The 17,617-nt window shown below is 33.0% G+C and overlaps 2 protein-coding genes across 4 annotated transcripts; both read right to left on the bottom strand.

The window, feature by feature from the left end:
- Window positions 1-1,068: 1,068 nt before the first annotated feature.
- On the bottom strand, window positions 1,069-4,422 carry LOC140803752 (uncharacterized). Of its 3 annotated transcripts, XR_012111919.1 has the most exons (4): window positions 4,153-4,422; window positions 3,864-3,914; window positions 2,190-2,270; window positions 1,071-1,377 (listed from the first exon to the last, which is right to left on the bottom strand). XR_012111919.1 is itself a non-coding variant. In XM_073159633.1 (3 exons), the coding sequence occupies exons 1-3, from the start codon at window positions 4,020-4,022 to the stop codon at window positions 1,204-1,206; spliced, it is 414 nt and encodes a 137-aa protein (XP_073015734.1). In that variant the 5' UTR covers window positions 4,023-4,132; the 3' UTR covers window positions 1,069-1,203. The 3 variants fall into 3 exon arrangements, 2 of the variants coding, with proteins under 2 accessions (XP_073015734.1, XP_073015735.1); XM_073159633.1 differs by lacking the exon at window positions 4,153-4,422 and having other exon boundaries at window positions 1,069-1,377; window positions 3,864-4,132; XM_073159634.1 differs by lacking the exons at window positions 1,071-1,377; window positions 4,153-4,422 and adding an exon at window positions 1,423-1,818 and having other exon boundaries at window positions 3,864-4,132.
- An 11,156-nt stretch (window positions 4,423-15,578) lies between these two features.
- On the bottom strand, window positions 15,579-16,860 carry LOC140842868 (uncharacterized). The gene is made up of 4 exons (XM_073211070.1): window positions 16,447-16,860; window positions 16,246-16,392; window positions 15,912-16,087; window positions 15,579-15,828 (listed from the first exon to the last, which is right to left on the bottom strand). Exons 1-4 carry the CDS (start codon window positions 16,858-16,860, stop codon window positions 15,579-15,581), a joined length of 987 nt encoding a protein of 328 aa, XP_073067171.1.
- Between the last annotated feature and the right edge of the window lie 757 nt (window positions 16,861-17,617).

A 17,617-nucleotide genomic window follows, 5' to 3' on the forward strand; every position in this document is an offset into this window, starting at 1 on the left:
TCTCCAGTTGAAACCAAATTACAAATCTCGTTCGTTTACTCCCAGAATTCAAATGAATACAATGGATTCATTCGGTTCGCGGACAGATTTCTAGCAGCAGAGCAGCTTCAGGAAACTACCTATAATTATCTCGATTCTTGATGGATTCAAACGACTCTTGTCTCCTTTCAAAGATAACTTATAGTTCTACAACTTTCATTTGAACTAGAATCCTAGTGCACACAGCTCATAACACCGAAATACAGTAAGTTTGATTCTCATCTAAATCACAGAATACAGATTTGCACCTTTGGTAGAAAATTCATATAAAATACGTTACTTACTGAAAATCGATTATTTTAGTGACCAAAGAAAGAAAACACGGAGCACTACAAGTTCTATCTGTATCATACCTGCAAATTCGCAGTGTACATATCTCAGCAACATGAAGAACATGTCACCTAACTGAATCTCGGAAAGGACTTGAATCGAGTTGTTCCGAAGGGAAAAGAGCTGAACACAGCTTGATATAACAAGTTTTGATTCACAACTACAAACTAGAGTTTAATTACCAGCTAAACAAGGTCTGAAAATGAAAAAAACTCGCCCAAAAAGCTGATGGAGTTCATGGTAAGGCATCACCAGAAATTGCAGAAACATGGCCACTTGTTCAGCAGCTTCGACGTGGTTGAATATTTACTCTATAATTGTGATTTACTAGCTAGAATCAAAGCTTGGGATGTGAGGAACAAAACTCTCAACGATATTTGATTTTCGACATCGGACGGAGAAGTTATAGCGATTTTTTGACGACTGCTATGAATATATTGTAATTCATATTAACTTCGATATTTTAAAATACATACTTTTAACACATTTTCAAAAATTATTTTACATAAATAATTATTTTAATTTCAAAACGCAATAATTATTTTTAATTATGTCAAATTACTTGATAATTAGTTATAGGATTATACATATTTAGACTTCAATAAAATGTGTTTAACATAATATATGGATAGAGAAATAATAGCAAGAAAATTCATAAGGTAAGAGTAGCTTTTCCATAAATGATAAACTTCATCTCGTCAAATGTGTCCTTAAAATGGTACTGATCATCCAAGAATAATAGTTCAGTCAAGGCACAAGATTGTCAGTCTAGGATCACATAATTCATGAACATTACTCTGTTCTTCAACGAAACCATGCAAGATTTAGAGGAGTTTAGTCCATAGTAACATCAGAATTCATTTCCATAGGCATATCTTGAGAACTTATGCTTTGCTGAGCAGAGGAAAATGGAGTGGTAAGCTCTCCATGCGATGCGCTTGCACAATTCTGATCAGTTCCACGACCCCATTCTTCTGTATGCCTCATGGTTGGTACATTCATCTTATCCTTTCAATTCATTCGGTATCGACATTTAGAATCAGAGATCTAATAGCTAAGGAAACAAAAAATTTGTGGAAAATAACTAACATGGCTATGCAACTATGAACATGATTACCAAAATTCAGACGAGTAGCAAACTTTCAGAAAAACGCTGACTTTAAGACAATAAGAAGTGATTCCGACAAGTGTTTCTGTTACCAGAGTAGTGATTTTGATTCACGCTCAGATATCATCTTATATGCCTATTTAGATTTTCTTTTCTTTTTGCTGAAAAAATTCAATATCTGAATGAATCAAAAGGGAATTTATTACCACACAAATATTACTTGTCTTCCAATTTAAAAGGACTTCTAAAGTAACAAAATGAATCATGATAGTGATGTTTCATGAGGTAAATAATCACTCCTTAGCCAAATTAATGATTAAAAAATTATCTGAATTCAGCATCTGTTAAAACCAACATGCCATGTATCAGTACCATCGGTTCTGGATGAGATAATCATTTAAAATGGCCAAGTTTCACTTCTTCTGCAAAGTAAGAGCTAACTTTTTTTTCATAAAGCTGTATGAACTGCATAAAGAACTCGGCTACATATTGTAACATCCAACAAGGATCTGAATGTACTTTGGGATTATACATACTTGAAAATTACTATCCATTTATCATAAGTTTGAGAACCACCTAAAGGGCTCTAGGTTCGAAATGCATGTTGCAATTTAACTTCATCGATGACTTGATGAATTATTCAAATCGAGCATAGAAACTGATAAAGAGGAGTTCGGACAAAATAAAAGTAAAAAAAAGATTTTAGAAGAACCTGCAAATAGCCAAGAATATCAGGCACGGTTAATAGTTTCCCTTCTTCCAGCTTTGCTGCAATCCATTCATGCATTTTCACCTTAGAAATGATATGAAGATATTAGTTGGCAACCATTTAAAGCATTTCTAAAAAACATTCACATAATCATGGCCAAGTTCTATGATATTATGCCAATCCCTCGATGTTATTAAGAATTTTTCCGATGAAGAAGAGTGAAAGATAACAAGTCAATGTACTAAGTCTGATGCAAAGGCTTGAACTCAGTAATCACGACAAAATATTTTCATCAATTTGTAGATACTAGATATATCTTTCTGTTTCAGGGAATCTCACAAACATAAATCAAAACACTTTCAAGCTGAGGAATTCCGAAGCTCTATAGTACAGGAATCTCAATAATCTATGATCCTTACTGTAGGATCTGCACCAGTACAATATCCATGTTTAAGCATTTTTCTTCAGCGGCAAAACGGTCTTTAGACCGTAGATAGAGGATACCTTCAAAATCATTCAATCTCGATGGAATTATGCAAGAAAGTACATAGGTATCCCCGGTGAACAAACAGTTTTAAAAAGGATGAAAGACTCACCTCTGAAATTGTTTGATCTTAACAGAAATTGTACAAGAGTGTAGAAAGAAATCTCTGGTCACAACCTCCAACAGAAAATTTGAACTTTTCGTGATTGGTTTAACACTCTACTGCTCTTGTATTTATAATCTCACTTTCTTTGAACCGCATGTTAATGTTTTGATAAAGGCCGTAGCTTGTCATGTTCCGAAAAGACACACTTGTAGTTTGTCATCTTCGTAAAATATTCACTTTAGCTTCTTGACAAGTTCTGTTGTCTTGATTGCTTTTTTAAAACGTTTAAGTAAATGCAAATCATTTTAAATCCATTCTAGATATAGGCGACAAAATAAAAAGGCGACAAAAACAGAGATTTCATAACCGTCATCGAGCCCATAAGGTAAGTTAGATTAAGAAATAACAACCGCCTTTTCCAGTTTACCCGGATCACATGGTTTTAATAGCACAAACTTCTTAGCTAAAACAAGATACCGGTATAAATTCTACGTGGTTGTCAAAAAACAAACTCTGATAAGATAAATATCTACACATAAATGTAATGTCAGCTTCAATCAATAGCTGAAACATGACTAAACATCAATGACCAATTCAATTTCCTATAAAAAATCATATGATCACTCACAAATTTAGACATGCTTTGAAAAAACATCGTCTAAAATTTGATGTGAAGCATGCAAATACAGAAAATGAAGCCTTACAGAAAAACCACAAAAGGAACTTCATAATTTTCAAAGAAGTGGCGTGCATGTACCCATTTCCACAATCCGACAACCAACAAAAAAAACCGAGAAAAGCAAAAACTAGGAGTCTCAATATCAAAAACCCTTCAAGAATCTCAGATCACAATAAAAATCAATCAAGCATAACTGGATAAATTCAATTAATTCAGGAAAAAAAAATCAAGATGAGAAACAAATCAAGAAAAATGATGGGGGGAAACCAAAACCTCACGCCACATCAAAACAATCAGCAAAATCAATTATTTTCTGATCTGTTCATATAGAAATCAAAACTGAAATTCTGAAAAATTCAATCAGAATATTAAGAAACATAAATTCCGTGAAAAGGGTCAATCTCTTACATAGGAATAGTGCTGCCCAGCCTCAAAAGCCTGCTTTTGGTTAGCAGAAGCCTGTGCATATAATTGGCAAAGATGGTTAGCAACATTCTGGAAAGTAGAGAATAAAACCCTTTCATTCTCATCCACAACAGTGATTTCCATCTTTCTCTTGGATGCCATGAAATTCTTGCCCTCTCTCGATTTTTTTTTTCAATTTCCCAATATAAATTGCTTCTCCTTCTCCGATCCCACCCACAGGGTTTGCTTTTAAACTTGGATTTTATAGAAAAAGACAGTAAAGAAAACAAACCTGGAATCTTTAGCACACATGTAATCAGATGCAGATTAAAGGAACCCGCTGCTTTAATTGCAGCCCAGCCAAGCGAGAAAGCAAACATACACACTCTAACGGCCTACACTCAAATTTTTGGAAACCAATCTGCTCTCTCTATATACATATATACAATTCTACATATTATCAAATCCCAATTGCAAAGCTGAAATGGGTTTTAGAGACGAAGATGAGTTCTTTATTCCGCTATTTGTAAATTAGCAATGACTGTTTATCGGTACAATGGCTGCATGCAGACGCAAAATCTTGAGGAAATTTAAAATATATAGTAATTTCTATTTGTTTGAGTGCTTGTTTGATATATTGTTAATTTGCAAAAAAAATATATAAAAAGAAAAACTGTATATATTTTACTGTATTTATATATTAACTCTCCAAATTTTTTAATACGATAAATTAGCTTAAAAATCTCCACCAATAGTTTCAGTTTATGAATAGCTCATCTATATGTATATTTAAGCTTCATTTTATATATTTGATGTCATTTGAGCTTAATTTTTCAAGATTATATATTTTCTTGGGCCAATTTATTATAATCCAAATATGATAAAAAATTCATTTTCGGAGGTTGCACCCTAAACCCATCGAATTATTTTGAAAGCTTTGTTTTGAGGATTTGACAGTGGTTTGCATTTTGTGTATGATTTTGATGTATATTTTTCCAAAAAGTTTATAATTTTTTTTTTCCAAATTATAGCTCAATATTAATGTTTCTGCAAGGGTTGATTTATCTTTCCCATTAGTTCCAAATTATAGCTCAATATATATATATATATATATATATATATATATATATATATATATATATATATATATATATATACCACTTATGTGAATTTTCTTATATGTCATTGTTCATTTAAGTTGGCTTATACCACTTCAATTGTGAATTTCTTTATATGTCCTTGTTCATTTAAGTTGACCAATTAAATTATTAGGTTATCTTAAGGTTTTTTTCTGTAATTCATTGTCAATCTTAAATGAATTTGGACATTAATACACATTCCTCTTTATTTCTTAAATTTTATGCCAAAAAGATATTTTTTTTACATTTTCTTATTCATTTAAATTGGTAAATTAAATTAATATGTCTTTTTAAGGGTTTTTTTGTGATTCATTGTCCAACTTTGATATATTTGGACATTAATTCACATTCTTATTTATTTTCTAAATTTTATGTAAAAAAATTATTTATTTCATTTTCCATCTTAAATAAATTTGGATATTAATATACATTAATCCTCTTTATTTCTTAAATTTTTTGCCAAAAAAATTATTTTTTTACATTTTTTTTCATTTAAGTTAGCAAATTAAATTAATATGTCTTTTTAATGATTTATTTTGTTATTAATTGTCCATCTTTGATAGATTTAGACATTAATTCGCATTCTTCTTTATTTTCTAAATTTTATGTAAAAAAAATTATTTATTTATTTTTTTAGTCAATTTTGTGATTCATTGTCCATCTTACATATATTTGGACATCGATACACATTCTTCTTTTTTTTTTCCTCTAAATTTTAAACTAAATTTATGATATAATCTTAAAAAAAATTAATCAATATAATCCTTATAATAAATATGAATTATGTTGATAGTTTATTATCATTTGTTATATATTACAATTTTACATATAAAATTTTTTAACTGAGTATTAAATATTATTTTATTTATATATGTTTTTTACTATATATATTTATTTGAGTGGTATTATGTTAAAATTTTATTTTTCTTAAATTATTAATCATCAATATTAATTTATAAATGATTGATTCTTATATAAAATTAATTATCTATAATATGTATTCTAAAAAAACATAGAAATTAAATAAAATCATCAATATGTTAAAAGTTAGCAAAAGAAAAAGTGATATTTACCTTAATAACAAGTTTAATGACTTTATTTTAACATTATTATGGTAATTTAGTAAATTAAGAGAATTTTATTTGACGTTTGTCTATGTGTACTCTATTTAAGTAAATTTTAGTTTTGATTTTGGTAACATTCACTATTATGTTAATTTTATTTTTATTGTTTTTTTTATTTTGAATGATATTTGAATGAAAAATAACTTTACTGATTTATCATTTAAAAGAGCTGTATTATGTCGCGGATTGAAAATTGTCATATAAATAAGTGAATATATATTATTATTGTCATGATATATTTTTATGTATTGTGTTTCGATATATTTAGATTGATAAATACGTATAAACATAATGTTATTCAAACGAATTTAAACATTATCTAATTCTTATTCTTATATTTTTCATTTTTAGTCACCTACGTGCATCGCACTGTACATTTCTAGTATATATATATATATATAATTGAAGATAATTGAAATGCGAGCTTTGAGAATAAGTTATCAAATGTGAAGTAACAAATATTTTGAAAGGTAGTTCTCTTTTGTTTTCCTCATGATTTTTATTTTTCTATAATACTACAGATTTTAATATTGATTTCATAGAATTATTGTACTGAATTGATTAACTGTATGTCTTCCGCTGAAGATAAATGCATTGTGCCAATTACAACAATATGAAACTGATCATAGTTTGTTTTGGCGCTAACTGAGAGGCAACCCAGTGTGTTTTTTCCTCTTAATTTATTTTTATATTTTTAGCATTTAATTATTTTTGATTTTTAGGTTTAGGTTTCCAAATCTCAGTGTTGATTTGAACGTCATAGTTGGAAAAGATTCAAGTGCAAATTTATCGCTTAGTGGACCACCTCACCATTTCAGGAAATTGTAAATTTTAAAGTGTGAGAGGAGATGTCTGTCTTTTGAAAAAAATTACACTTACCATTTCGAGTATCCTTCGTCTTGCAACATGAATTTTTTTAATACATGAATGCAAGAAATCCCGATTGGTTAACTGAGATTTGGATTATATAAAAGATTTAAATTTGTCCCTAATTTTAAGGAAGATACTGTAATTGCAAGTCATAGAAACGAGGCACTAATTTATTTGTATCAAGACTTTGAAACAAATTACTGGCACCTACATCAATGGCATTCGAATTGAATCTGAATTAGGGAAAAGTATACGCCATCTGCGACATATGTGAGCTTGTCTGAAATTATGAGATAGAGGTGAAACAATCTAGAACTTTGCATAATCATCCTTCACGGCGAAAATACGGATGGTGATTGCTTAAGAATGATTTAGGCGATCTTTGGACTATTTGAGTTTTTTGTTTTTGGAGCCAACCATACAACACTTTTATCTCTAGAGTCCTCTTTGAGCTTAATTTGAAAATCGAATGGAGTGTGCCAAATACACACAAAACTAACCTCTTCTCGTCATTTTGTTGAAATTCCACATTAACTACCCTTAATTAACCAACTCATACAATATTCATTCCTAAGCTCTAATAAGGATGAAATTTGTGAAAAAATGGTGGGATATGTACATAGTTTTGAAGAAAAAAAAAATTGTATTAATCGAGAGAGATAAGAAATTTCAGGGAAGTTAAAATATGGAAATGACGATGAAATTTAATAAAGAAAGAGATTTGGAGAGGGGATCGAAATGAGATTTGGAGAGGGGAATGAGCTTTATCGAAGAATCGTATACTTCTCTCATTTATCTTTTACTGTATTCGTGAGCCATTGTCTAACGTTATAAGCTTATAAATACCTTTTGACTAAGCCAAAATTGTCAAACATTAACTGGAGAAGGGTATGAATGGCAAGTCTATGGAATGTTTCATGAGAGATTGAGTGAAAAAGAGATGACGAGATATTGAGAGCAATCTTGAAAAGTTGGAGAAAAGATCAAAGAGAAAACCCTCTAGAAGTTTTAGTCAAGGTCACAATAGCTCAGTAGTGGCTTTACACCAAGCCACACTTCTCACCAATCATTCAAGCGATATATTTTTCTTTGATTTTGAATTTGAATCTCTTTGTTTGTGTTATGAATACAGCTATAAAAATTCATTTTTTTCTTAATATCTGAATTTTCGCTCAATTTTACATCATCAAAAAAGAGAAACTGTTAATATATAATTTGAGCCAGCCCAGGTTTTGGTAATTAAACTGTTCTGATCCTATAAATTGTTAAATGCAGATCACTCAAGAAATTGTCTACAAACTGAACTTAATTGATCTGTAATAGAAACTGATATGATAAGCACACTCCGAGAATCATCTGAACTGATAAGCTTATGATGGGGATCAACTAATCTGATCAGCTTAAACAAAAATATGTTGATACGAGGACATTCTCTAACTGAAACAGTTAGTTCACTACTGAGCCGATTCAGAAAAGATTGGCTTCGATCATAGCTTTTACACTTGCCTATTTCAGCTAGTGGCAAAGGAATTTTAATTTTCTCGGTACTATATTTGAGAAGATGACAAAGACACGTGCCAACTTCTGCAAAATTTTTGGGCACGACCGTGAGTACCTGCCTTTACTAGCTTTAAATTGAAAAGTATAAGAAGAGAATGCATCAGAGCCATTTACAAGAACTGGTACTTTGAATCTACCTTCATGTATTCTCTGATTTATGAGCATCTCTTCGAGATCTAGCTCAAGCTGGAATGCACACACACACAATTTACATCAGATCACTTAAGGACCAGTATGTGCACTTATGTTCTCACGCACCTGTTGTTTATTTTTAACAGATGAAATTATGAGAAATCTGTGTAACTGTCAGAAAGTTGTTTCTGGACGGATTGAATTAAGAAGTTTGCTACTAGGAGTTTCAGATCAATAAGGTTGTTGAATCAAGGTTGTTGAATCAAGCTGAAATTGGTTTGTACAAGAGTTATACGATCAAATCTTCTAGTAAAGTCCTTCCGAAAACAGAAGAAGAGTAGATGTAGAACTTAGCATTTGAACTTCCAAAAACAAATATTTTTCTTCTTTATTTATTGTCTTTTTTATTCTATTTAAACTGATGTGAGCTGATATTAAGTTTATAATATTAATTAAGTATATCGAACTGATTCCCCAATTATCTGTTTAAGTAGCTCGAAGTACTCAGTCTGATTGGAAAGTCCATTTTAGCTGCTCACACAGCTTACGTTTGCAAAAACATTCTATTTTTAGTACAAGTGTATTTCACCTCACTCTTAAACACATTTTCGATCCTAACACATTTTAAATTCATTTACTAGAGTAAATACGAGTAAATTTAAATTCTTGTTAAATTTGAATGTTAAAAAAATGGTTGTATTCTTGTTCGAAATTTTTGTTAACTAAAGGGAAAATTTTCAAATATATATCTATATATATATAATTCTTGTAAATTTATTTTATATGAAATAATATATATAGTTTAATTATATTAATTTAAATTAACGATTTTAAATTTCATATTATTGTATTAATAATGATAATATTTTTGCTAGTTAACAATTTATTTGTATCATTTCTCTGAATTCAATGAGTACTGTCAATATTTTTGTCCATGAACAAATTTTTTAACAATGTAACTCTTCATCTTCTGCCCTCTGGCAAAAGATTGCTGGGAAAAACTTGACTTATGGAACCTCGTGCTTTCCTACACAAACGAAGCGGAAGGTTTTGTGCAATGGTTCTTTCAAATTATCAGCAACATGGCCGAACCTGTCATAGACAAATTCACTATGGTTTTATGGGCAATATGGAGGGCAAGAAATGATATGTTGTGGAATAAGAACTCCCAGTCAGCAACCCAAGTAATTGAACCAGCGTTGAAGTTTCTATCAGATTGGAGAGGTGTGCGGAGCAATGGGAATTTAAGTGACAACAGACAGGAAACAACCAGTCAGAAGATTAACTGGCAGAAACCGCAAGCACCTGAGCTCAAATGTAACATAGACGCGACTATACAGTACGACTTGAGAACTACAGGAATGGGTATGGCACTACGAGACTCAACCGGCTCCTTTATATCAGCTAGAACCAATGCATTTCTGGGCCTAGTGGGAATCAAAGAAGCAGAAGCTATGACTCAACATACTAATGCTTAAATTAAAATTTAGAACATTTTCATCACATAATATTGGAATTTAATTATAAGGACACCAGTTGTATTAAAAATTGTCCTCCTTTAAACAATAAATTAGGAATTTTATTTTCTAGAAACAAAATTCTACATCAGACAAACTGTAATGTAAAATTTGTACAAAACCACATTCAAATGATAACCTTATTAGTGATAAATATAAAATTCTTAATAATTTTATTTTTTTTTAATCTTAGATCAGATTATAATACTAATTATTGTTCTAATATTGTACTAATTATTAAAAAACATGATGGCCAATTTTCTAAAGTAGTACTATGCAAAAATGAAAGGCAATTTGGGGGCATATTAACCAAAAAAAAAAAAGTTTTAATTAATTAACAAAAGCTCATAACTTGAAAATGAAAAACGATTCCAAAAATAATAATAACAATAATCAAAATAAAGTATTGATAAACAATGGCTGTCCTTTACCGAGCAACTGCGTGCATCCCTCAGAACAAGCCTTTTCACAGTTGGTTTCAATGGCATCATCTAACTTCATGCATATTTGCTTGCAATCCTCTACGCAAGGAAACCCACTCGATCTTCCAACAGCCACAACACCAACTGCGACGAATATTGTTAAAGTAATAATTGTCACCTTCATCATTTTAATTTCTTCCATTTACATTCACAATTTGAATACTTTTCTGAAGGCAACAATTATATGTATATGTATATATATGGTGGACAGCGAAACAAGGAGAAATTTTCAACTTTTTTCCTTGTTTTTTTTGTTCATTTTTACTTAATGATGTCCGTAAATAGTGTGCTAGATCGAAGACCACGAGTTAATTTAGTATATTTTAAACTTGAACAAGTCAACTATCTACGAGATTTAATTATATGCTTAGTATTTTGAGGTTAGTTTTTCAAGGTCATCGAACTCAAAATTATGAAATTAAAGATAGAATTTCAGCTCGTAAGCCACACACACGATGTTTTTAACGTATAGTTTCCCTAAAATCGTTGTTAAAAAATATACGACTGTCGTAAGTGCGTTGTTGTACGCCAAAATTCTTGTAGTGAGCTTTAAAATAATAGCAAGCTTTGCGTATTATTTTTTCCGTATCTATATCATTTTAATTAATACTAGCGATCGAGGCACACGCAACACACGCGTTGCGTGTGTAACATAATATTATACATTTGAAATGTTGCTTGATCAATCATTAAATGATTAAAAAAATTCCAAGAAGAAAAATGAATTTAGGTTTTAGGATTTATTTTCCTGTAAGCAACGTAAAACAAAAAAGAAAAAAATTGCAAGATAACATAGCAGCAATGATCGAACCGCTCTTCTTGATAACCGCACACTCGATCCTTGAATTTAAAGAAGATGATTTTCAATGGAGAAGGGTAAAAGAGAAAATAAATCGGAGGAAGAAATAATCCATTGGAAGATACTTTTGACTTTGAAAAGAATATGTCAAATAAAAGAAGAGAATAAAACTTAATCGCTTTTCCGGCCCCGTATGATATATGCAACCAATCTTCAAGATATTTTGTTCTATTTTCTCCTTTTTTTTCTTTCAAGTGATTTTTACACGACGAAATGTGAGATGGAAAAAAAACGGATGACTAAATTATAAATGGAAGTTAGAGTCGAGAGAGTGAGAGCGTGGTGTTACTGTATTTGGGAGTGAGAGTTTTGGAAATGCATGTTTTTCAAGGGCTCAAAATTTTTACAAAGAAGCAAAGTATAAATCAGTTTTCTTTCAAGCATTTCCTCTGAGACGTGGAATGAGTGCCGAGCAGGTGAAAGACGTGGAGTGAGAAGGGGTAAAAAGGGAATAAAAGGTTGTGTCCTCCCTTGAGCAGTTTATATAGATGTCTCAAATATAATAAAATACTAGAGATGACATGCATCCACACGTAGTGCAAGTCAGCGATAGGCTCTAGCCTTGGCTTAAAATTATTTTTATTATTAGTAGTAGGTATAGTATATATCTAATCTTAGCCCACTTAAGATTTGATCCAATATGTTGGAATATTTTAAATCTTGTTTATTTAATTTAATAAAAATGTTGATCTAACGTATAATTACAGAGATTAATCGAACTAAATTAAAGAAGAATATTCATAAAAATATATTGTAGTATGCACACTTAGGCCATGTACATTGTGCTACTTCATTGGCTAATTAAATCATCGCACACCAAGGGGCGAGGATCTCGAACGCAGATGTTTCCACGTGTGGGGAAGATAGCGGCCATCACGCGGAGGATAGTGTCTAATTAAATCTTCGCACTCCAAGGGGCGAGAATCCTCGTGAGTAGCTTGTTTCGAATCCTAGTAACTTTTCGACCTAGCACCTTCCTTTCTGTTCGATTCCAACCGCGACCAGTCCCTTTCCGATGAGATTTAGTGTACCCACCGCTTGCTACCGCCCTATTCCGACGGGCATAGTTTTGCTTAAGATTAGAAGTTTTTAGTTTTCGCACCACTTTGTTCCGCCCTCGAAAACAGTTTGGACTTGAGCATTATTTTCTTCCTTGTCTGATGTACTAAACTTGTAAGCACATATTATGTAAGTGTCCACTGCATTTTGCTGATGTCTTTTTGATGTTCAAAGGCGATTTCATTTAAGTGTGTTGATTATGGTTCTACAAACCTTTGACTGATCATCAGCGTTATTTTGTGCAATATTCATTCCTTCAGTGTTGTAGGTCCATGAATCAGTTCATGTCGTATTCATTAATTGAAATATATCCTACAATTTTGCACTTGAAGGTCTCAAACTTCGGTAATGCATCAGTTTAAACAATTTCACGATTTCTTTGCAGATTAGTGGTCAAATTATGTACTCACTCCGGTGTGGGCGAGGAGGTATTGCAGCATGTACAATTGGACAGCGAACAACAATTTTGGTTGGTTTTCCAATATAATTACTAATGTAAATAGTTAACCAGCCTTATTAATGGCTAATATCTACCACTCTGGGACCCTTTGTTCAAATTTGATTTGCATATCTTCTTTGGACTTCACGTACAAATCTGCCAACTGAGAGAACAGGTTGAAAGACATGTAATAAATAGAAGCAGTTGGGTAAGTTCCTCCACAATATATTTGTATATTTAAAGACCTCTTGTTACTCATGCTTGCACGTACAGATCCTCCACTTTCATGCAAATTTCTGAGCCTTTTCGAAAACATTTCTGTTACTTTTAACTTAGGTTCTGAAGATACTGTCACAAGCCCCTACATTGTACCGATGATTGATCTGTGTTCGGACGATGAAACCAATACGGTTAACAAATGTGACAAGTGTGAAGTGAAATGCCAGGTTGTTGACATGCTTCAACAATCATCTGATTTGCGAAACCGGAGGAAGAAAATGAAGTTATGTCACCCAACAATGGAGCTACATCCCCTCTCTAAAGAAGAAGATGACAACACGAAGGTCAACCTTCGATGTGCTACCAAAGGTGAAGTGTCGAAGATAAAATTGGCTAGTCATGGCAAATCGGCCATCGTCGTCATTAACCTCACCACTGAGTCCACTGGTAGTATGGTTAAGAGTGGACTAAGTTTCGTTCGTTCCCCACACTTTTGAATGCATGGCATAGTACTATCCCTTTTGTCACCATGTTACTAGATTAGACACGTTGTTAGTCATGTTTCCATCGGTGGGGAAGAGCAGACTTTGTATCACCATTTTGTATATGAACGTTGCAAATTAATGACAACGGAGTGTTTTTAGACCACTACATCCTATTGCTTTTGTGATCTTGTGGTTTTATTCCTCACCTTGACCTCATAATTTCAAAGTGGACAAGAAAGATGTGCATCCTCTTACATTCTATGGTCTGTAAGCAATGACATTCATATTCTGGATAAAATTAAGCGTATCACACTTTGAATAAGTACCAATCTGATGTAAAAAAATTTACCACAAATGCAGTATTTTTTGTAATCGTACACGTACATTAAATATTTTTTACACACGGCTAAGGTTCGTATCCATGAAACAGACTGAAAATGAGCAAAACACATAACCAAAACAAGTATTGTTTCTATGCCCTTCAAAAAAACTAGAATCATAGAGGTGAAAATTGAGTGAGTTAAAATTATTCATCTGCACAAAATGCTCAGCTTCTTCACCCATTATTGTCCGCCCAAAAGCCTATTCACTAAGCTAATATTTCCACGATCACCTAAACGTTGAAACAGAGCCAAGTCGTTGTGGTTGTTAAATAACATTTTAGCAGCAAGCACTTGCTCGTCCTCCGAAAGATGAGTCATCTCGTCCAACGCATTCAACACCTGTTCTTGTGCATCCGAAAGGTTCTCCTCTGAAGAAAGCTTCTTGATCAAATCTGTCATTGTGTTTTGAGTTATGTCGGCGAGGTTTTTGATGGCTTCAACAATTGTCTGTTCGTCTTCATTGCCTTTCTTCCTTTTCTTAATCTTCTAAGTTACACATTCCTTACGTTTTGATGACGGGGTATTAGTCTCAGATTTAGAGTCTTCAGCAGCTTCAACTGTGTCGAATGTAGGTGTCTCGGCGAGCCACACAGCAGTACGTAGTTCATTGTCTATGTTTAGGACCTCGTGAATTGCATTCTCAAAATTGGTTGTGCGCTCACCGGTAGCACGATCATTTCCAAATATCTCACACCAGTCATGATAATGTGTCCACTGCTTGTGTCTCATTGCATGTAATGTCGGATCGGTCTACGATAAATCGAAAAAGTAATAAAGAAAATTAAACTTTGTAACGAATACATAAAATTAACATTGAAAACAATACATTCACGATTGTCTCCCATGTCTCATCTGTCACATTGATTGTGTTATTAGAATCGTTCCAGCCCACACCACTTTTGCTTAATAATGTCACTATAGTACCATATGTCTTCTTCCACACGTGGATCTTTGAATTGATATGTGGATTTCCACGTAAGCTATTCCCGCAGATAGATTCCTGCATTGCATTCTCCAGCAGATTTAAATAACCAACCTTAAATCCATTCTCACTTTTCCATCCCTTTGTTATGACATCTTTCAGTGCGTGGATTAGAAACTCTTCTTCTCGAGCATTCCAACTACGTCGGGTCTTGTCCTGTTTTTTGGTCTTCCTGACAACGCTTGCGGAAGATGATCCACTATCCATAAACAGTTCACTGAGTTGTTTATCTGTCTCTGTACAAAACACAACATACTTCAACTGTGTCACAATGCTTGACGAAGTAAAGACCTACGGAAATACGAATCAATCAATAGTGAGAATGTTATATTCAACAAGTTTATGAAAACATACATTAGTCAACAGAAAGTCACGATTGACAGACCCTTTGGTAAATAGACCATAACGAAACAAATAACAACAAAGTGAAAGTACAGTAGGTAACAATTGAAATGAAATACATGCAAGTTAATTGTTCATGTTCCACATTGACATTGCTAACTCGTCTTTCCAAGCATCCCACCCAATTGAAGACTCCAAACTGTTGATGAAATCATTCTGTGTGTCATTAACCGGGCTACCAATATTTTCTTCAACGTTGTCCATTGAATCTTCATCCATATGAGTTCGTATGAAATTTTGTAATAGAATGAAAGCCAAAATTATATGGTTATGAACTTTTAGTGGGTAAAACGAAGGACTTCGAAGGATTTCCCATCTTTTTTTCAACAAACCAAATGCTCTTTACGTTACGAGCTTGAGAGTGTCTCCAGTTGAACAACTCCTTGTAATCTTGTGGACCTCAAGCACGATTGCCCAAGCATCGCGATGATACTAACACGGCGATACGGCGTCAAGAAACCCTCAACATTTGTATATCCATTATCACATAGATAATAAGAACCTGCATTTTCGTAACACCAATACTGAGAACGTTGACATATCTTCTCTACTACAATGATTGGTGTAAAATCTTGCTACAAAAATGATAAAGAAATATAAACCTCTAAAATACAGATATAACCTCATGGAACTCTCAATGAATCATCCCTATTTATCGCATAACTCGAGCATATGCCGCAGATCCCTCCCAGCCCGTGAGAGCTTATATGAAATTCATATCGCGGTCAAATACCCCCAACACATTCACCGCAATAGCACCTTTCTGATTTCTGTATCTTGCTTTATCTCGGCAAGGGACATGTACACCGATATGTGTTCCATCCAATGCGCAAGGCAATCCTGCAAGCAATGTGTAAGTAACCTTTATATCGTCGAACCACTGACTAAAGAAACCAAACTACAAAAAAAGAGATAGACCGAAATGAGGTATTACCTTAAAACATTTCCATGCTTCGTTTCTACAATCTTCATCGACATGAGACGACTTGACAAGGAGTAGTGGATGTAACTTTAGCAACGCTTTAAGAACATCATGAAAATGAGCACTAACTGTCTGTCCACTACGTATGTAATCATGCCCAGCAACCCGATTCTTTTTATGATGCGCCAATATAGACAAGAACATGGCCACTTTCTCTTCGACTCGTGCGTATCTTGACTCAACTAAACCTCCTAAGTTTGTTAACAAATAACATAGTCGTCCAAACGCGGTTCGATTCATCCTTAAGTTATTCACACATTGGGTATCTCCGACTTCAATAATCCTATGCAAATTGCTCAATTGAGCATTTACTCTTTGAATCATGATGTACGAAGCAGCTTGTCTTCGACGAGTAATTGAGACCATTCGTGTATGCTTTCGTATTAGGAGGCATAACATCAAAAAAGAGCGAAATAACATATGGTTGACCAGCAGAAGGATAAAAATTTTTCTACGTTGCTCCATGTTGTCAGTAAACTCAACCGAAAACTGGAAATTTATGTGTGATTACCAATAATATGACAGGGATATTGTAAACAAACACATGTGATTTAATATATTCGAGAGCAACGGACATGGATATTAACAAAAATGCAGAATGCAAATATGTATTTCAATTATCAGCTCTCAAAAATTCAATACAATAAAGACAAATAAATTTGTATAAAAATTAAATGGTAATTAAGAAAAACAAAAAATGATGCATTAACAATTACGTACAGAATGATGAAGAAAAAGAATGACAATTAATTTTCCACTGCCATAAAAAAAAGCAGAAAAAGTTTTGAACTAAATTGGGGGAACTTGACAACTAACCAAACCTCACTTCGACTGCATAGCACAAGCTTCCCCAGGCTCGCAATACAAATAAATGACACCAAAACTGAGCATAAGTCATTATTTTCAACAATACGACATGGGAGAATGAAATACTGCACAATACAAAACCCATTTGAACAACTACACAAATTACCTCGAGTAACGAAAGCTTAAAATCCGGCTGCACACAACAGAAAACTACGCCACTGTGAGGCCCGGGGCCGAAGAGGGCGGGGGGTGATCGCCGGTGCCATCAGTTGCACGGACAATGAGCGGCTTCTGGCAGACTTCTAGGTGGAGGGAA

This window comes from Primulina eburnea, chromosome 10 (assembly GCF_022965805.1).
Source record: "Primulina eburnea isolate SZY01 chromosome 10, ASM2296580v1, whole genome shotgun sequence".
Lineage (NCBI taxonomy): Eukaryota > Viridiplantae > Streptophyta > Magnoliopsida > Lamiales > Gesneriaceae > Primulina > Primulina eburnea.

Bases quoted from the DNA above. Each gene is read 5' to 3' on its own strand.
- LOC140842868 (XM_073211070.1), bottom strand. From the start codon at position 16,860: ATGGTCTCAATTACTCGTCGAAGACAAGCTGCTTCGTACATCATGATT. The intron at 16,393-16,446 runs GTAATACCTCAT...TTCTTTAGTCAG, and splicing joins AAGCATGGAAATGTTTTAAG to TGGTTCGACGATATAAAGGT. The intron at 16,088-16,245 runs GTATTTGACCGC...TCATTTTTGTAG, and splicing joins TTGCGGTGAATGTGTTGGGG to CAAGATTTTACACCAATCAT.
- LOC140803752 (XM_073159633.1), bottom strand. From the start codon at position 4,022: ATGGCATCCAAGAGAAAGATGGAAATCACTGTTGTGGATGAGAATGAA. The intron at 2,271-3,863 runs GTAAGAGATTGA...ATCATTTCTAAG, and splicing joins CTGGGCAGCACTATTCCTAT to GTGAAAATGCATGAATGGAT. The intron at 1,378-2,189 runs GTTCTTCTAAAA...ATGAATTGAAAG, and splicing joins ATATTCTTGGCTATTTGCAG to GATAAGATGAATGTACCAAC.